This window comes from Anas platyrhynchos, chromosome 1 (genome assembly GCF_047663525.1).
Source record: "Anas platyrhynchos isolate ZD024472 breed Pekin duck chromosome 1, IASCAAS_PekinDuck_T2T, whole genome shotgun sequence".
Taxonomy (NCBI): domain Eukaryota; kingdom Metazoa; phylum Chordata; class Aves; order Anseriformes; family Anatidae; genus Anas; species Anas platyrhynchos.
In genome coordinates this window covers 2,568,701-2,590,497 of record NC_092587.1, presented here as the reverse complement: position 1 = coordinate 2,590,497, position 21,797 = coordinate 2,568,701, and the positions used below count along the sequence as shown (strand labels likewise).

At 38.1% G+C, this 21,797-nt stretch overlaps 1 protein-coding gene across 2 annotated transcripts in view; it reads right to left on the bottom strand.

Annotated features, from left to right (window-relative positions):
- Window positions 1-21,797, bottom strand: part of CHCHD3 (coiled-coil-helix-coiled-coil-helix domain containing 3) — a 148,353-nt gene that overhangs the window by 82,641 nt on the left and 43,915 nt on the right. For both annotated transcript variants that reach the window (XM_027461240.3, XM_027461251.3), the window contains exon 4: window positions 18,181-18,325. In XM_027461240.3, coding sequence (XP_027317041.1) covers window positions 18,181-18,325 — 145 coding nt within the window. The remainder of the gene's footprint in view (window positions 1-18,180; window positions 18,326-21,797) is intronic.

The following is a 21,797-nucleotide window of genomic DNA, read 5'->3' as shown; positions in this document are numbered from 1 at the left end:
TCAAAGTTCTCATTTATTAAAAATGTGATTACATCCAGTAATCTGGAGGTAATATTAAAAAGCCTCATAGAATTTTCCAGGCTGTACTACTAACAAAGTAACTAATCATTCAAAGAGATTTAAATTAATTTGGGTCAAATGAAACTCAACATCATCTTCCAGGTTGCAGCTGCTCCCACTGAAAAGGTTACTGATCCCACTGACGTGCCTGCAGAGTTGTGCAAGTGAATCTGGTGGCGGGGGAATGAGTTTAGCTCCAGACACTCATTTGAACTATTTCAACAAATAGATTTTGCCCAAAGCAAATTAGGGAAGAGTTCACCTGAACTGCTACTAGGCCAGTTGGTGAGGGGCACTCACCTCTAGCAAGGGGAAACGATGAGGAGCTGCCAAAGCCTCTAACTTTCTCTTTTAATACTACTGGATCTAGAAGACGATGAGTCCAAAGAGACTGGAGTCTTTGTAGGCAGAAAATGATACGGATGAGATAAGCACTCAGCTCCCATTTCAACTTCAGCCCTATGACGATCTAGCTGCCAACTGAAATGATGTGTGATGGTATATGATTAATATTCCACAGGGTTATTAAAATATTTGACACAAGGAAAAATTGCACGTCTTAAAAGCATGAAGTCATTTCTTTAAAAGAAGTTTAATTCTGGCATATCATAAAAAAAAGCTTAATTTTTTACTTGTACTAATTTTATCATCTACTGAGATACAGTGAAACTTGCCACACAGAAGTATGGGTTACTAAGAATTCTGTATCACATCTTTAGACCAAAATACGTGCTTAAAGATAAAGTACACTACTGGTTTCTTTCAAACTGACAATTTATGTTAGACTAAACACAGGCTGGTGGCCATTATCAAGGAAATTGGAATTGCTCAGGCATAGCTGCAGTTACTGATGCTACTTGTTTGGGAGCTTTGTGATTTAGTGAAGTCACTAGCAATTGTTTAGCAGGTAATTAAACTATAAAGCCGAGACCTGTGATTTTCAGTCTTCTGAAAGCGGTAATCAGCAGAATTCCCAGCCCCATTTAAATGGTTTCCATTTAAGATCACCGGTAACATTTGCATTATCATTCATTCCCTTCATATGCCTGTATTAATGGCTTTATCCAAATTTCACTCTACCGTTGGCTATTTTACTCAATCGTCATCATAAAGGTCCCCCTCTCAACAGATCTGGACCAGTTTGTTAATCATGATACGAGTATATAACTTCAGAATTTCTGTTTATTCACTCTGCTCCAGACTTTCATTAGCATACAGAAATATTTAAAGTCAAATAAAACTTGAAAGACCGGACAACTGTTTTCTTCACATTTTTTAAACCAAAGACAGCATTATATAAATTTCACGATTCCCCTAAGTGCCTTTAAAATTACAAGCAATTTAGACCATGATTCACTTTCATGCAGTCTCTGACTGCATGCAATTTTTTTCCCCCCCATCTCAATTATATCTTAATATTATGGGGGCTGAAATGCATTAAATAAATCATATTTCATAGTAAAGCAATAATACTTACATGCATTTTAGAAGAAATTGTCCTGCATTATAAATGTATTTATAATGTCATTACCTTATTTTCCACATTGACTGAAATATTAGGCAGCAGCGACTGCTCCAAGCTACGGATGGAAGCTTTTAGCAAACCTTATGTTTATTCTGCTGCTGGTAATTAGCTGTTTTAGTTAATATAATACAACATTTACAAACAGCAATTTATCCAATATATAAACTCGCTCCTGTAATTAGCGAAGCATTGTTATTGATTAAGATTTAATATGGAGGTTGCTGTTTCTGCAATGTACTATATAAAGAGAACGATCACTAATTTGTCAGAGGACAGTTTCTAGTCAAAGTAATCTACTGGCAGAGTACCATGAATTTAATTCTCTATAAACTATTTTCTGCAATAGTCTATCCAATCTACAAAGTTTAAAATCTTTTAAAGGAACAGGAAATAAATGGGGAAAAAATAGAAGACAATTACATACCTATTCTTTCTCAAAGAGACAAAACCACTTGATTTGTCTTTTAATGTTAAATCAGGTTAAGGTGATACTTATAAAACCAAGAGCAATTAATCCCTATTCAGAAACATTCTGAAGAGCACAGACAATCTGTGCCATTATTTCAAATTCGAGACCACTAGAACAGCATCAATTGTTCTATCTGTAGTACCCGTGAAGTTTCAGGCACTATGTTTGTGTAGGTGTATAAACAACAATATAAATTAATTGTCAGAAAGAATATTCTTTCCAAAGTTATTACATACAGTTTCAGTTATTACATTGAAGAGCTTCAGGAAGAAGATCTGAGGGCACTGCACATCATGCAAAAATGAGGAAAGATTTGACACTATTTCATTACGAAGTATAAGGAGGACTTCACAGTATCGAAATGTGAACCTGAACAGTAATTTCATGCTTACATCCAGCAGTGACACTGAAAGCCAAGCACGAGTCCCTTCTCCTGAATCACTCACCTGAATAGATTGTTACCTGCTAGGAATATCACATTTTATACTTTCATTATCAAAAGCAAATGAGGCAGTGCTAAGTGAAGTACAATTTCAGCTATTTAGATTTTCAGAACATCAAGCACATTCCACTAAAATAGACAAGTTGCATGTTCAGAAGCACCAAACATCATACATAAGATGAACATAACTTTATGAATATAGAGCTTTTATGAATATAGAGCTGTCTATAATTCTGAAAAATTCAGTCAAACACAATTTTAAAATTCCACATTACAAAATGCTGTAGTCTAAAAGATTTTTATCTCCAAGATCTAACAGCAATTTCTATTTTTCCAATGCTAATTTGATTTTTTTTTCTAATTAATTAAAAAGCTGGAAGTTTTCACTGACAAATAACATTAAAAAACACTAATTAGTTCAAAAAACTAAGGCTGACTGCAATGAAACATGAAAAACATATGTATTATCTATAAGTTCAGTACAAACGAGAAAAATTACTAATATTGCAGTCTGGGAATTCAGGCAGCCTCATTAGGTTGCATGGAGTGCTAACACACTTTTGGAAATGACAGAAATAACCAACATAAACATATTATTGTAAGCAACATGAAAAGAAAACTACATATAATTTTGATCCATCCTAGGTACCTGTGGAATTCAGACCGAAGGACTCACTTCTAAATGTATTCTTATTTAATGCACTCACATACATATAATGACCAGGAGCATACAGAAAGCACATGGTTTCTGTTAACAGAGAAAGTCGGGAAAACTATTATATTCATTAAAATGCTCCTAAAATGACTAGTTTATCATCTTCGCTGCAGAACAGAGCGAGCCGAGCATAAATTATTTATGATGTGTAACAGTTTAATGGAGTATAAAATAGTTTTTTTCTCCTCACTAGTAGTACAAGTTCTGATTTTTTTTTGTTGTTGTTGTCAGCTCCACACTGAGCAACATACTCTACCCATTTACAATTATGACAGACACAACAATTTTAAAAATTGTTCTATATAAACTCTGACTTAGAGGATATACTTATCCCACCTATTTATTATTACCTTTAAGTGTTATCATAGTACCCTATGGGGAATGCACTGTTGAGCTGCATGGACTTCCAGGTAAATCACAGTACTGTTCTTGGTTCCTCCAGAAATTTAGGGAAATCTTGGCATCAAAACCTGCATTCGGACTTGGTAACATTGAAATCACTGTTGTGGGAAGATACACTAAGATCAATTTTCATTTCCCTCTGTGACCACAGTTACTCACTCACTCTGCAAGCTTGTGGAGCATGCTCCAGTCTCCATGAAATGTGTGAATGAGTAGGAATTTGTGCTCATCCATGGGAAAAACCCAAAGGGATTTAAACACCAAGTAGTTAAAACCTTAAAAAGCCACAACTGCAGAATGTGCTGTGCATCACAAAGGAAAAAGGAAGCCAAGACAAAAGCAGTGGCTCTCACCAATTCTTCACAAACAATCATGGAGAACAGAAGTATTCCGTGTGCATTGGGCAAAGTCTTCCAAAACAATTTAAGGGCAAGGAAGAGGTCATAACAAAATGCATGCCATGAGAATAGTTTCCATTATGACGCATTTTCTAATTTATTATCAGTGTATTTAGCGTGGCCTGGGTGCAGGCACCATTGCAATATTTTTATGTTTCAGGTTCAAATCACCTTCCTTATTTAAAGTATCTACACAATAAGTCATCCATACTTAAGCTAAAGCCCCAGAAAGTCATGTGCAGTGAAAGAGGCACTTCCACAAGGTAATCACCATCACCATAAAGTTGACATCTCAATAGGTCAGAATCAAATCCTCAGAGAACCTATTTCTCCTCAATTATAAAGAGATCCTAGGGTGCCAAGTTCTGGCACACCTGATTAGACCTGTAACTAGCTGAAAACGTAGGCAGAGAAAACGAACCTCTGCTTGCAAATGACCTGTGCAGCAATACCATGGATGACAGCCGACGGTAAGACGACTACACACCAGAAAATCTAAACACTCAGCACCTAAGGTAGCATGGCTCGGCGATGCCCCTATTGGTCATCCTCTGCTTAATTAACCATCACACACACAAATAAACCCAAACTCACCGTAAAACTTTTGTGAATAATTGTGAGTAACCTCCCCGTATGCTTCTTTCAACTTACTGATCAGCCTTACACTGTAAGCTATGAGGAAGAAAAAGTTTTCTCCTTACTGTTCCACCAGCTGTACAAAAGCCTCGTGTTATCCTCTCCACAAAGGAAGATTGCTTTCCATCCATTTCCCACTCCTTACAGCCTCAAGCTACAGACTGTCAGAAGCAAGAGAAAGAAAAGATTTAAAGATGTTACACTTCATCTCCAACTTTTCTGAGGGCCTAAGCCAAATTCATTTCAGCCGTTTAAAGAGAGAGAAAACTGTCCGCTAACAATAAATGAAATTTCTTTTTGTTCTGCTGAGAAGTTCCAGCATTCACGTTGCTTCCAAAGGAATCTGTTATCTGCCAGGGGAACAGCGCCGATCACACCAATTTCAGGGCACATCCTTCTTCCACCTCCAATAAAACCAAATTAAACTTCACCGTGTCCATAAGCCTCTGGGATAAAAAGAAAAAAAAAAACACATACAACCCAAAGCTCCGATTCCGTACATTTTTGTCAGAGCCTGGCAATGGGGCTCTGCATGATTTCATCGCCATATGCAGGCTCCATCCCCAAAAGCCCCCACGGGCCACTTCATGCAGCCTGGCTACCTGCACAACCTCACTGAACACGCGTCCTCCCAGGACTCAAGGGGTTATCGGAGATTTCTCCTGCAATTATTCCTTCCAGCAGGTCCAAGGCACTGCAGCATCAGGCAAGAGAAGCGAAGAGGGCGACTTTCTCCCAGGCGTCACAGAGAAGCGGTAGTTTGTCCTGAAGGTAAGAACTGAAGGACTCGGAGGTTCTTGTGGAGGGAAAGTAGAAAGGGAGAGAGAAGGAAGAGAAAGCAGAAGAAAAAGTAGAACAAAAAGAAAGACGTAAAACTGAAGAATTGGAGCAACTAAGGACTGAGGTGGGAAGAAGCAGAAGACTTAAGAAAGAAATGGCATATTGGAAAAGGATTAGATAGAAAAAGATGTCTTAGAAAAATTGAACACAAAAAGAATTTGATCAAGCAATACCCACAGCCAAAAGAAAAAAGAAAATGGAAGAAATTAAAACCTGAATACGGACCTACACAAGATATGGATTAACCCAGAATTCCCAACTGTCAAGATTACCTTTTGTTTTTTGTAGCCAAGATAAAATCAGTGTAGTTCATATGGAATAATACAGTTATATCACTCTCCCTAATACCTAAACCTTAGGTGAATTTAAACATCTCTCCCATCTTGGGACTTTGGAAAGATGAAAAGGAAGACCTTTTATTATTATCTTTTAAATAATAAAGAAAACTGGAGTTTCATAAGCTACAACAAAGCAAGGGTAACATAGCAAAATCGGGATTTCAGAAGCCATCTTATCTACTGTTTCTTGTCTCTGGAAATTCAGTTCAAAGTGCTGTGCTTCTGCAATTCTTTACATCCAAGATATTTACTGCCTTTCTTGGGCACCAGACAGTCAGTACTCTCTGAGTTAGTACTTAGACACTGCTTTTTCCATTATATTGGCATGCAACGGCTACTACAGTCTTCTAAAAAGAAACACATCAACCCAAATGACATACGAAATTTGGGGACCTGACGGGAAGACCTGACTGAAAATCGCTTGGAGCCTAATTTTTAACAATGCTTGTGTCTTTTTTTTTTTCTTTTTTCTTTTCATTGTGACTTAAAAAGCAAACAACCAAGGAAATATAACACTAGGAGAGCAAAGCACTTCTTAACTTCAGTAGAGATGATTTTGCAATCTTAGTAGTCCCTAACAAACCAACAGATGTGCTTGTTGGGGCAGCCAGAATCGCTGTCATAAATGTAAAAAAAAATAAAATAAAATAAATACTGCACACAAACACTGCAAAATTCATAGAAACAATTAAAAGTTATCAAGTGGCTGAGCACACTACAACGAGCAACTTTTTAAACAGGGTAATAATGACAAGACAGAATCACATTGCATCTGCCCTAGCAGCAATTTAGCCACTGTCCGTACTAGGCACTGAAATTTGTTCAAAATCTGCTTTGTGTGATCGCACACAAAATGAAACATTGATCAGAATCAGCGCTATCTGATAGTCTGTATTGCCACAGATTCCTGTGTCTGCAGGATGCTTCGTGCTCACCTTCCCACAGCGGATCTCGCAGCTACGTGGAGCTGCTCTCCTGCCGTACGAGGACTGACCATAAAAAAAAAAATCAACAATATTGGGGTGTCAAACACACGGCAGACTTTGAAAGGTTTGTCAAGGGTTGCGACCTCCCTCTCACTTCCAGGCAAATTCACACCCCTGCCACAACAGCTCTCGGTAATTACACAGTCTCCCTCCCTTCCTGCTACAACTAATTAATGGCATTTATACTTGATGGGTCTTGACCACCGGCTTTTTAATGCTTTACTACAGGAAAACAAGTCTACTAGACAGGACAGCTTAATTTTCCCTTGAGCCTCCAAAATTAGCAGGAATATGGGAGTAAAAACTGGCAGCACTGGAAAAAACAGCAATAAGAAAATCTGTTTAAGGAAAACAAAAGTTTGCCTTGATGCCCCCCACCTCCCTTCTGTTTATTAAGGTCAAATCTGTTCATATCCAAATTTTAAATGAATTTTCAAGCACTGCAAACCACAAGGGAAAACGACAGGCACTACGTTTCTGCTGTCCAACAGCTCACTTGCAGGTAGTGTATTCAAAGTAAGATTTTCTCAAGTTCCGTATCTTCTTCCAACACCATTACTTTAAAAAAAAAAAAAAAAAACATATTTTGGGTTATTTTCTTCCCCATGCTTCAATCAGGGAGATAAAGTGCAAAGGCAAATTAAAATATTGCAAGAGTTACTACAATGTAAAACAGAGATCCAACTCACCTACTTATCTGATGGCATTTTGAGGTCCCCCATTACTACGGCACCCACTCATCCTTCCTCCCAACACCCCTCCCTGCCTGCCTTCCAAAGCATTAAAAGAAAATCTGATAGGTACTATGCACAAGTATTTCTTCTTTTACACCAAAATAGCATGAATACCAAGCCATCACTGTGTCGTCTGCCATCATGACTTCATTTTGAAGATTTGGTAGCCCTTCAGTTTTGCCTTACACGCTAGAAATGACTTGGCGTCACTGCAAAACTACCCTTTCCCTCTGAAAAGATTGCAGATCAGTCTTCCTGCAGGTCTAAATGCAAGAACCACGCCACAACACACTGCAGAAGGCTCCTGGTTGGGCTATTCAGAGGCTTAATGGCAGAGAGACCTGATCAGAAGCGGGTACTGAGAGTCATCGAATCACAGAAACACAAGGTTGGAAAGGACCTACAAGATCATCCCGTCCAACTCTCCGAATACAGTCAACCTGTATTCACCTTCAAAACTGTTTTAACAATTTTCAGTTCACTCTCACACCCTCTGCACGTATGCGCTCCGGCAGCACGCTCAGCCAAAACCATCCACCTACACCTCCAACTCCTTTTTCAATGTCATGGCTTTTTTCCTTTATGTATGCTGAATGCCCTAGTAGAAATTATTTTGAAATGCAACCATTAAAGGTATGCTAATGACTATAAATTGTGACAGCTGCTGCGGAAACAAGCCTGTTGGCTCCGGCGCAGCACCATTAACTATCTATCATGAAGTACTCTGGACTTGCTCATTTATTACTCTTGCATAGCCCAAGGGGGGAAAAAGGGGGAACAGCACGAGCTTCTTTCTCCGAGGCAAAATCATAAGCCACTTACTTATCCTAATGTCACGATCCCCACTGTTTATCTGCATGATAATTAGGAAAATGAGAAGTAATGAAATTTTGTTATTTATTTATTTACCGACGTGATTGGAATTCAAGCATGTAAGAAAAAGACAATGCAGCAGCTTACGACAGCGAGCAGACAGGTGGGTGGATCTTCCAAGCTCACGACTGGGTTAGAAGCATCAGCCATATGAATCAAGAAGTAGTGTGACAAGCACGTAGTATCACCTCTTGCCACGGCTTCTCAAAAACGAGCGTTGACACACTTTTACTATATCGTTCTTCAGAAATTGCTTAAACAGCAGACTTGACGACTAAAAATAGTTTTTGCTTTCCAAACTCGTATAGCAGGGACTTCTTGAACAGAGGATGGCTTGGCATCAAGTCTCTACATCACTGGCATAAAGCAAAGTTTGATTTTAGTCAGGAGCAGCACAGCCACCTGTATGTCACATTCTCCAAATACGCAGCTTTTGAGCAAAATAGGCTGAAACACACCCAAAGACCACCATCCATACATTTCCTGGAAGGAGGCTGGATTCCCAGCTACAAACCCCACTGCAATTTGCCGGACAGAAATGACACACTGTGCTACTGGGAGCAGTGAAATTAAACAGACCCCAGTCTTCAGAGGACACTACTATCAAGAGAATAATTTTTATTACTGTAAAAAATTGGTGCATTAACATTCCCAATTCATCAACCCGTGAACTCCAAACTCTTCCCTCCTATAAAAAAAAAAGAGGCAGGATATTTCCCTCTGTGCACATGCTAGCACACCTACTGCAGAATATCTCATACAAGTAATACCTGGATATGACAAAAATTATTTTAATATCTTTATAAAAACAAATTTAACTGTGACCTGTCATTTTCTTTCGTCACCCACTCTCCGATAGATCCTTTCAAATTGGATCTTAAACCACCCATCATATTTTGGGGTACTGTGTAAGGGAATCTGTGGCAATGATTATGATAATGCCAATGGCACTTTTTGATCACATTTTATTGATTCTATGCTTTATTCTAACTTTTGACAAATTCCTAAGTGTTATTTTGATGAGGTGAAGTCTTTTATTCCTGAAGAAGACCAGTCATCATCTATTGCAGCATTCTTTCTAACCAAACGTGGGAACCCAGACCATAAACCAATGGACAAGGAGAAGCAACAGAACTTTTCAATCTTAAAAACTGCATTTGGACTCCAAAAAATAAAATAAGTATGGCATTCAGCAGCATTTCACAGACGTCATTTAGTTCTGCTCTGGAGACATTGAAGTTTCACTACTTCAATAACTCACAGCACAAATAGAAGTCATCCAATTTTGTACTAATAAATAAAGAATATGTCAAAGTGCACAAAGAGCGGAGAAAATATTAAAGAGCAAAACCAATAAAAACATCCCAGGCATCACTTCTGTTTGCGTTTTGGTTCAAGCAGAATATGACATCTCTGTTGAAAATGCTGATATGTAGACAGTTCTCCAGCTCGCTTTGGCCTTTCCAAACATCCAAGCTTGTTTGTTTGTTTGAAGATATTTAACAGAGCTTTCCTAAAATATATTTTCTCTCTCTCCCTCATACAGCACCAGACTTAAACTTTCAGAAATGCCTGAGGAAGGATACTTTGATAATACTGTCTTGTTGGTACTAGGGCTGGAAGGTCAGCTCCATGCCTTACAGCACTCGAGGCAGAGGAAACTGCAGCTGGGTCTGTTGCCTAATTAACGGTACTGCAGAATGAGCATTCAGTGGGGAGAAGGAAAAAAAGGAAAAAGAAAACGAAAACCCTTTTCTCCTTATAGTAAATAAAGTAATTTTCTAAATGGGAAATAGATGTAAAATAAAGCAATAACCTGCCTCCTGGATACAAAAAGAGCTTCAAGTAGTAGACCACAAATGAAAGTGGACATCCACCACTGGAGTTCCCCAAGGAAATAGGAGGACACAAATGCAGTTCACTATTTACCTACCTGTCTCTCACCCTTATTTCCTCTCAAGTTTGAAACGCAATCTCGGGAATAGTTGTGAATATAAGTATTAGTAAGACACAGTCTCTTAATCTCCTTAAATATCACAAAATCCAAGATTTTGTAAGAAGCACACGTTTCTAACCAAGCTCTACCACAAAACTCAGTATCCAGATTTTCAACCTTTCTCAGTAAAAGGGGAGGCATACAAAATTGATGGGAGCTACATTAAATAAAACTACCCAATTATGCCATAAAGAACATTATATGCAGCAGTTTCTGATTTTACTACCATTCACAACAACCCCCTGGCTTTTTGTAGCTTTGTTCTTTAAGAGGAATGGCTCTTGTCTCAGAGCCTGCTTTCCACAGGATGTCCTGATTACAGCAACCCCCACCCCAGCACACAGACCGAACACCACAGAACAGCAACATGAAGACCACTGATCAATCTCATGAACGTCTTTAAGATAGGTGGCTGGATACCTTCCAACTATACTCTTCCAATAGTTCAGTCCCCTTCTTTCTCTCAGCTGGTTTTCCCCAACAAAATATCCTCGTTATGCAGTGAAGAGTCCCAGGATGACTTAAAGGTAGTGGGTGTTAGTAAAATTAATTACTCTTAATTCCCCCCACCTCCTGATCAACCTCTTCTCTGAAGTCTTCTAATTCAACCAAAGGGAACCTAAGCATTAGAAAGGAGAGACATGAGGACTATCTGCCCAGTCAAAATTAACCTAACCTGAGAGTAAATAAATATTAAATAAAAGTCAGAATGAGAGTCTTAAGTCCTGACAAATTGTTTTGAAGAAATGGAGAGACTGTGCTACGCATAAAGACTTCTGTCAAAGAAGCACATTTTAATCCACTGCATGTGTTTGTACCACATCATGGACAAGGACAAGTCTTAACAACTCTTTGATTTGGCTTTTGTTGTGCCATACAACCAGCAGGGCATACATTCTCTAAAGGCCCAGAAGAAATCAAATGGAGTCTGGATGGGAATACTTGTACACAAGCATTGTGCCAAAAGCTTCAAGAGAAGGTTATTTAAAGCGTCCTTTTCACGATACCTTGAGGGCAGAAATGGGTCTTCTCTCTGGAAGAAGCAAACGTATATGTAAAAAGAATGAATATGCTTACTTTTTGCCCATGCATGACAAGGAATGATGATAGTCATTTGAAAAGATAGCATGGCAATTTTGTTAGCCGTTCAATAAAAAGGGAGTAGCAAGAACAAATTGGTTAATGAATGAGGGAGGAGAGAGGAGAGTATTATGCAGTGAATCTATAAAAATGAACTCAATTTGAATTCAACCAAAAGAACAAATTGATGGAGCAGCAGGCTTTGTAAAGCACTAGATCTTCATCTGGATGCTGAGATAACACAGTGATTAATTTTGCTTCTGTCAAATATCTTGGGTTTTGCTATATAGGAATTAAAAAAACAGCATGCGTTTAAATGCTGCTTGACTAACAAAACACATTCCTCTAACCATTCGAAAAGAAACTTTTAAAGAGAATAAATATTCACTTTATGTACCTTACATTTTCTATTTTTACTGCATTTTTCGTTTTATATGCCTCACTTTGAGAAAAAAACAATTGATCATTAGCTATAAAAATAAAAAATTACAGGTCTACGACATGTCAAGTCAGAAAGTGGAAGAAGGAGAAAATTATTTGTATTGTTCCATTAAAACAACTATTTTAAATGTCAGAATGGATGTTATAAAGGAACAGAAAAGAGATACAGGTAAGCAATTTCTTATTCTAGTTTGCAGGCACTTAATGGCAGCTTCAGAGATGAAATAAAACATTGCTTAACTGTTGACATGACAGAGGTCGTACTGGGATTACAACCTAGAGCAAGAACAGTACTATCACCCACAGGCTATTTTAAATTATTTTTTATTGTTTAACTACATCAAGGAGGAAAAGATTGTTCTCTCATTAATAAAATAATTTTAGACATGCAAATGAGCCTTTACCATTTCCTCAAGGCACATACATCTGTCCAGCTAAGAAAAATCACTCATGGTTTGCAAATATTTGGCAGGAAGTCCCGTTTCCTGCATTGCTGGAAACAAACATTATTGATCTCTATTTGCACAGCAACACCTTCTTGTTCATACAGCAGCTTCACATCACCTGTTTGACATCCCCAAACAGTCAGAATGCCAGATTCCTATCCCAAACACCTTCCTGCTGCAGCAGAAATGCCAGAAAGAGAGGGAGAATAAATGTGTGCCAAGAGAGACGTAAGCCATATTCACAACATTATGTTTATTCAAATGAAGGTAAGCACATAGAGTGCAACGAAGTTTAATATTTTTAAAATGCAAATGACTTTTTCAACGTATCCCACTTCCTTCTGCAATAAAGCCACCAAGCCCCTCTCCCCCAAAACAAAACCAAACAAAACCCTGGAGATCTCATCCTTAACGTTCAAAACTAACTTCTCCCTCCTCGTTTTAATTTTACCCTGTCATCTACAGCAGGAAAGAACAAAGCCAAACAGATGACTTTTGTCCATGTCACCAGACTACTAATGCAAAAAGACCGTTTGCTGCAATAAAACAACAATTTCTAAATGGCAAGGAGAACAGCACTTGGCAACAAAGAACCACGTACATAAACCCGAAAGAAACCTTATGAGTAAATCTGCACAGATACCTGCTTTCCAGGAGTACAGATACTTCTACATTATAAAAACTGCAGAACAAGAGACAAAAGAACTATCGCTAGATTTAATTTTGTACCATGTTGTTTCCAAACCTTAAGTCTAATTTTCAAATGTGAGCCTTTAATATTTTCACAATGATAAATTGTAAGTTACAGTCACCAATCACACTGTATTTTTCAGAAACAGCTTGGTCCTCTCTACAGTAAGCAATCATGTTTTGCCTCAGGCTATGTAGTTTACCTCAAATTATTTCAGAATCATCTAAAAAGATTCATTTTTCTATTAAAATGATGAATGAGCTAAATGAGGTATGTAATAAATACTGCAGGTTTGTAAACAGACTTCTTTTCTCTTGAGAACTAATGCCTTAACTCGTTTAGTAATTTTTCCCCCTGGTATTTTCTAGTGAAGTCATCCTTAAAATATGGTTAGCACAGGACTGTTTGGAAAGAGCAGGAAGGGTCAGCATATAATCTGCTTATGGAAAATAGAGGACCTCCTCTTGACAAAGCTAATGAATTGAGGACGGGGAAAAATAAATGCAACACTAAAGGAAAGGTCAGTGCATAGCACATGGACCTAGTGATTTGGACCAACCACCCAAAGATGATAGGGAAAACATCTAAACAGTTGAGACACAGAAGAGTGAAACACTCTATTTTAACAATATGTATTCAATTATGACAATAGGTCAAATTCACTCCTAACATAACTCAACATGTTTCAGCTCTAATATATCAAGGAATGCATTTTGTCTATTGATTTCAGTGCTCAGAAAAGTAAAAGAAGAATTATACACCTCACATTTCCAATAATCTGATTACCACATTCACCTAAGGTGCAAAAACTGCTTTTTAATATAAGGATACTTCTACTACATTGATTTTTTGATCACAGAATTTATTAATAGACTTTCTTGTATGGAAAATGATTTACAAAACAAAACAAAAAAAAAACCCTCTGCCACAATAGACTTCATTCTCTAACAGGTACTTCAATGAAAGCCTGGAACAATACACGGGGAAATGTATGTAATTATATTAGTATGGATACAGATTTCTAATGATAGCAATAATCAAATTTTAATGTTATGGTTACAGCAAATGAACAGGACAATATTTCTGTGCCTCTTCAAAGGGAAATGAGACTTTAATGTCATTGGCAGCTCAGTAAAACCATTTTCTAACATATAGGGTCTTAATGACAGCTCGTTTCAGTCCAGACAGTGAAGTAAACATGTTAACAGTAAACTCCAGGTCATTATAAGGAGATGGAAATACAACAGGTCCTCTGCACTTTGGATAACTATTGATTTTTCACTCCATGTTCTCTGTGTCTCACCCCAACTCTCGTAATGACTCAAGTGATGGAACATCAATAAGCTATTTATGGCAAAGCTCCCACATTTAAAGCCACTCAGCAAGACTCTGCCTGGCTCAACTACCCACAACTTTCAGATGTGCAGCAAAGATCCCAATCGTAAGTAGTGTAAAAGAGGATGGGTCTGCTGCCTGGGTGAGTAAAACCTAATACCAGTACTCTTGGAGCACTCAGAAGACTGGGATCCTCGACTGCATCAGTCCTTGCCAGAGAGGATCACGCCAGTACCAAAATTCTTTATGCTCAGTCTGAAATAAAAGCCTCAAGTCATCATAAAGTCTTCCTTTAAGAAGGATAGGCAAAAAAAATATCACACTGTAAGTATACACGCTAAGGGTGTGGAAGAAAGAAGTATTTTCTGATGTGCTGCACTGCTACTCACAGTTCTCAAGCACACGGTGCGCTGGAGGGTCTGCAAATTCTACTCTAAATTTGAATTTCTACCTTGGTTGGTATAAACATCAGAACTACTGGTTTGCATATCTCTGGATCTCCCCCAGAATCATTTTTAAAGAAGCTGACATCCCATCAGCCACTTTCCAGTCCACTTGTACCGAGGGAGCTCTCTGCAAGAGCTTACACAGCACATAAGCAGTTCAGCTATCATTAGCTCATCTATCATCACCAAGTTTCTTTCAAAGCCTTTATGACTATCACCCAGGCCTGAAGAGCTATTATTGGTGAAACTGTCAACTTCCATTAAAATTTTCTACTAAATCTTCAGATCTGAGACCTCATCCGAGGAGATCTCTGCAAAGAAAAGTTCCAGCATGGGAACTTTCCGATGCTCCTCCACTTTCAAGAGACACGTGGAAGAATTAATTCAGGGTATTTCGCTGCTGTGGTTTCATCTCTTCCAAGCACTACAGGTATTCCACAGTCATCTCTTGGCCCTACAGCCTTTGGTAGGATTTCTGTTCCATGGAGGCTGTGGGATTGCATACACACGTTAATTTTTATACCTTTTCTTAAACGTTCTTTAAAATCTTACCTGTCATACCTGGGTTTTGGGGGGTTGTTTTTTAACACTTAGCCTAGCAAGTGTCATGATCTTCCTCATTCTGCTTGCTTAAAAATTGTTTCAGATTGCTTTAAGGGTGCACTCCCTTGCCTTACCTTGCTGTTCAAGCTCTGCTGACTTCCTTTAGATTTCTTTTTCTTGACAAGTGGAATACTTTTGCTTAAAGAGACAAATGACATTTCTCTCTACTTCTTGTCACCTGCAAAGCTTTTACTGTCTTAGCTGTCCATTTTAGCTTCATTTGTATCAATTTCCTTCATTTGTATGAAAAGTTAGTATTAACTTTTGGTGTGCTGACACTTAAAAGTTTCCTCTGTCCAAACCTATAAGCAGCAGCTGGTATTAAAATGGTTTAAGAATGGGAAATATTCCTTCAATCTAACAATGTCATGTCTGATTATTAAAACTGAATTAGAAGCCTTTATAAAAAATATTCTTCCTTTATAGCCATAATATCTTTTCCTGTGCGCTGTTTAAACAATTTAGTGGCAAAGGAATTAACTCTGTAGATAATGCTATTGACATTTCCAAAACACTACTTTTTCCTCCAATACTTTTTTGTCTGACATATGCAATCAAATCCAGGCTACATAAAATATCAACCTACTCCAGCAGTTAACCAGCACACGGGATTATTCACCCTACCTGACAAATGGTGCACATAGATACATCCCCATGTTACAAATTTTATAAATTCAAGTCTGATATATTGAAAAAATATATTCTGCTGTTTATAAATTATGGTAGAAACAAACAAAAAAAAAAAAGCAGTAGAAGAACATAGAGATCTTCACAAAAGAATCTCAAGGCAATTTCATAGATTGAAAAGGCACAGTTTTGGTAGACAGCTCCCTAAAATGCCAGGCTGTGGTGCTTTTCCCTTGAAAGACAGCCAGTCACTCTACAATTCCATGCAAAAGGACATCCTGTAACATTTTAAGGCATTTGCTTTGTTTCATTAGCACCATCTGTACATTCTTTCTCCAAGCCCACCTCCATATGCGTTAACAGCACACACCTTGAAACAATGCTCCTCAAGCTGATAATGCCCCAAATTAGTTAATAGCAATTCCTGATTGCTTCATTTTGGCGGTTTTAGCTTAAATATTCTGGAATAAGTGAAAATTATCAATAAATTTGATTTAAAGGCTGAGTATACCAGTTTCATAGTCATAATATGAAATCTATGGATATTGATATGAATATGATATCGATATCAATATGAAATTGAGCATTTGGCTGATGAGAAAGGCATAACACGATTCTCAAAAGCACAAAGATGGAAAACCCCTGGTAACTCATGCAAATAATATTCTCTAGTATAAATCTTCAGTACTTCATTAGGCTGAGGCACAAAATCCTCATCCATACTGCATGACATTAACAAACCAAGGGTTTAAGGCATAAGACCAAGACTGCTTCTTTTTCATAATTACTTTCCATTTTCCTTTGTTCCTATATTTAAAAATGAGAAAACAGTAACTGTCTGCCATACAGTTATTCTTCAACAACTACAACACCGTTAGAGGTCTAAAAAAACGTTGAGAAATGTCTGCAGAAGACTCTCAGGTAAGATATCTAAGTGATTTTACTGAGCACTGTAACAGGTTGCCCAGAGAGGTTTACAAGTCTCCATCCCTGGAGATGCTGAAAAGGCATCTGGACACAGTCCTGAGTGATGTGTGCTGGGTCCCTTCCAACCTCAACCATTCCGCAATTCTGTGACGATGTAGGTGATAGATTTGTATTTACAGAGCACAGATAAAACTATTGAAGTGATTAGTTTTCTGCATTACCAACCAGTAAGTCTTAGAAAAGTTTGATTTCATTTCAGATACCGAGGGGCAAACATATTCATATAGATGTTGTCATAAATAACCCCATTTATTTTAAAAGTAATGCTCACATAAGTGACATGAAACTCTTTTCTTGGGAAGATCAATTTGTTTACCGTTTATACTCCACTAATTTCTACAAAAAAAATTAAAAAAAATCTAAGAACTGATATTCATACCTCAGAGAATGATTCTTGTTACAAAGAAAACTCAATACAGCAAGCAACTGCTATATAGGAAGCTATAAATCTGCCAGACATTTGAAATGGGCTGAAATATATATTGTCAATTTTCAAAAGAAAACAGCCAGCTGTATTTTACAACTTCCTTGTCACCAAGTCTTTATACGTCAGCTCTAATGAAATGGGAGTCTTTGATACAGAATTTTTCACTAAGCCAGTTCCAAGATTTGAGACAATCAAAAGTTAGACAATTCTTTTTGTTTTCTAGAACAAAAGAGACTTCAAAGTTGTACTTTTTGAATCCCTATTGTTAGCCAGGCTTCTAGCCAGGAATATTATGGATTCCCTTCCGATATGAAGCAATTAATTTCTAGAAGAGCATCTCATATTCTGTATCTTCTTAACATTCAATAACCCGATTTTTAAATAGACCTAAACAATCATATTACTCTTCAACTGAAAACAGAAAAAGGCTTTGATATTACCCCCTAAAACAAGGAGACGTGTTATACTTGCAACCTTCAGAAACGTTTGGTTCTTTTTATTCAGCTGTTCTTAGGATGGGGAAATTTGCGAACAGTAAAATAAAATTATAGAATTTAGTAGTAAGGAAAAGAAAAATAACAAGGCAAGATACGGTTTCTTCTTCTACTAATAGCTTGAAAGATATGCCTGAAGATATGCTTGGTTAAAAATCCAAGACTTCTACATAAGTTTTTTGAACTCACAAAGCGTTGTGCCTTCTGCCGCTCCTCTTCTGTGGCAGCTCTCTCTCGAAGAATGGCTCGAGTCAAGTGCTCATTTGAAGAAATCCTTTCTCGGTCCAGAATTTTGCCAAACTCATCACGTACATACGCTTGTTCTTGCTTCAACCTACAGGAGCGGGAGGGAAATTTAGATTGAAAGGTTATATTCCACATGTATTTTAAAAAGCTATAAGCACAGCCACTTCAAAAGTAGTTGCTGAAATTATTACCGGAGTCTTAAGACAGCTGAATATGAATTCAGTACAAATGCCAGAAGTTTATTTCAGATTAGTGTTAAAAGCAGAATACGCAAATTCAACACATCTTAGTAACACAATTTATTAAATCATATAAAACACAACTCAGTCAAGACTTTATGCAAATGTATCTCTCAAGTACCAAGGATATGCACAGAGCTCTGTTTGTAGGAGGGTATGGGTCTTGTTGGTTTTAAGTAATCTTTTCTCAAGGAAACTCTTTCTCCCCACCTAACTTCCAGGTTAAATTTCCATTCTTTTCTGCAACAGGATAACATTTTCTGCTCTGTGGACAAACCACAAACCCAAATACTGCATGTATGTACCAAGCTGCAAAAAGACCCAACAACCATAATAAACCTTCCCCAGAAATCAGTGAGGATGAGAAGGAAAGAGCTACTGAACTTGTTGCAACAGAGTTAACACAGCTAAAGCAGAAAACTCTCACCATTTGCATGTCACAAAACCATACATTTACTAGAAATCACAGAATTGTAGGGGTTGGAAGGGACCTCAGGAGATCATCAGGTCCAACCCCCCTGCCAAAGCAGGTTCCCTAGAGCAGGTAAATCTTTCCTAGAGTACTCTCTGTAAGCACACCATACCCAATTTTTATGAAAATAGATAGATATAAATTGGTTAGCTAATAAAATATTTCTACTGAGCACGTTGTGACACCGAGCACAGCGCCAGCATTAGGGAACTCGGAATAGTAATGGCACTATCACATAGGTTTTCAAATACACTTTCAAAAAAGTGGAGGAAAGGAAGCTTAAGGATTCTCGGTGCATTTATACATTGTCAAGGGAGCTTCAGAGAACAAATCATAATGAGTAGGGTCACTTTGTAAAAGGTACTAGCATTACAGTACATTAGATTCTTCCCCAGGGAAAATATTTGAGTGGGGTGGGGAGGAAAAAGACAATTACAAGATGTATTACTTCTGTGCTCAGACACAACCCTCTGAAATGCAGCAACCAACTGGGAGTCTTTATAAAAAGTTTATTAAGCAGCATCTTCAATTACTCCAGCAAAAAGTCAGATTATGCAGCCATGGACCAAATTCCATTAAGTGATTTCCCAAGGTCCCCCAAATTATTCCAGCAGCATTGGTGTATCAAATCATTCACACAATCAATGCTGCAGTCAAAACATTCTGCTCGTCTTTTCCATTGGAGAAATAATGTTTTGTCTAAAAAGAAAAAAAGTGTCAAAATAGAAGTCTTGGCAGCTTTTTCTTGTAAGAGACAACAGAGAAAGCACTCTGTGTTTCCAGAGACTGCAGGAAGCTCCTTCCTCATCCTTTATGGATTTTACTTCCCACAGATGCTTTCCCCCTAAAAATCCATCTCTTTATGTATATTGTACCTAGCAGAGTAATTAAAGTACATGAAATCAGATAATATCTGAAAAAGCTGCTGGAGGCTTCCACATTACAAACTCTCCAAAATTAAAAAAGTACTTAGATGGCTACATCTAATTCTTAGAAATTACTCCCGTTTTTGTCAGGAGCTCACTGAGTCTTGCCCCTGGAATTACCAACCTTAGTGAGGTCTCCTCTCAACCACTCTTACAAAAAGAAGAAAGTCAGCTTCCCTAACACTCAAAACTAACAGGTTCCCAATGTCAAGATAAACCCTTTGATGGCTTAACCCGACTGCTGCTACATTCAGCTTCCCTGCTAAGTACACTACAGAGGGACGGGTTCTTCTTTTCTGCTTTTGCCCAAACTCTGCACGCCCTTTGCTGCACACTTGCTCCAAGATGGTGACCCAGAATCTCACCTCTGTACGCGTGTCACCTGATTTCCCACCTTACCGTGAGCTGTTGAGCAGCTTTTCATCAGAAACGGCCATCCCACTGAATTAACAGACAATGACACAGCTGTGGGTACGTCCACACGAGCAACAGGAGGGATGGATGTGTAACGCTGGTTTCATGCGAGAAGAGAACTCACAGCAAGACTTGACCTGAGCTAGTCCGTTTAAAATCAGCTCACGTATCTCATCCTGTATCGTAGTTATTTTCATTTTGAAAATAGTCTTGGCCATGAACAGCTGGAAGGGCTGGGGACAGGACACCCAAAGCTGGCTCCCAGAAAATGCCTGCCAAAGCTGTACAACCCACCTGATCCTGCAAATTGCTGGTTTCCAAGCACACCACATACTAGAAACTCAGAAAAAGGATTCTGTGCCATCCTATGTCAGTAATCACATCTCACCATCCTTAATAGACCAGCCTGTCATGGAACCTACTGCAATAAGTGGTAGGAGTACCGGGAGAGACCCTGACTTTCAATTCCTATCTCCAGCGGTAATGCATTATTGGATTTTAATAAGTTACTATCCCCCTTGCCTCCTTTTCCACCACTAGGCACGTAAAGTTAAGAAATTATTACTAAACAGTAAGTGATGTGTTCTTTGCAAGTACCTGAAGATTAAAGGAACATTAAACATCGCCTACCTCATTAATAGCAATAATGAGGATATGAAATATCTACATCAAAAAGTGAAGATCTTATCTGTGGTGTTTGTAACAGTTCACACAAACGCAGTTTCCTTAGTCACAGACCACCCTTTTTCCTTAGAAATGCGATTTTTTGATGTCTCTTGTAAATGCACTCAAAACGGTATAAAAATATAACACTATCAGTGTAAATATCCAAGCAGAAATCTCTTAAGTATTCCCTGGGTCATCGGGTAGTTTCCAGTTTTGCAGGTAAGCCACGGAAATGCTTTGCATAAACTGATCAACTTCATCAAAAGAGAAAATACAATAAAAAAAAAAAACGTATTACTGCCCTTATTGGACGTGAAAGACTGTTGCAGATTCCAGAGACTAGGAATATTTTTGCAATTTCCCAGCTGACTTTACGGTTGCCCCATTTAAACACATTCACTTTGGGGCCAACAAGGTTTTACCAAAGATCTCAAGACAACAGTTTGGCTTGCTGTCCCATGAAAATAAAGTCCACATTTTAACCTTATACAGGAAATCCTTGTTTCCTTGACCAGCCCATTGGCTCTTCCCTGCAGCTGGTCCAAAACATCATGCTATATTTCCAGAAACCTCAGCACGGCTCTTACACTGGCAAGAGTATTTCTCTCTCCATCTCCTACTGTTTGAAAGCAAAAACGTGTTAGACAAATCATTTGCTTTGTAAATCGTACAATCACTCTGGTGATTAACTAATACTTCGCAAGCTTTTACTCTGTGCTGTTTCTAGTTAGCAGATTTACAATGCCAACGTCTTTGTTAGTTTGTTAGCAGATCTACCTTACACTTTCATAACACTTATTAGTTAGTAGTTGTCAGTCATTTATTTCCTGACATGATCCTTTA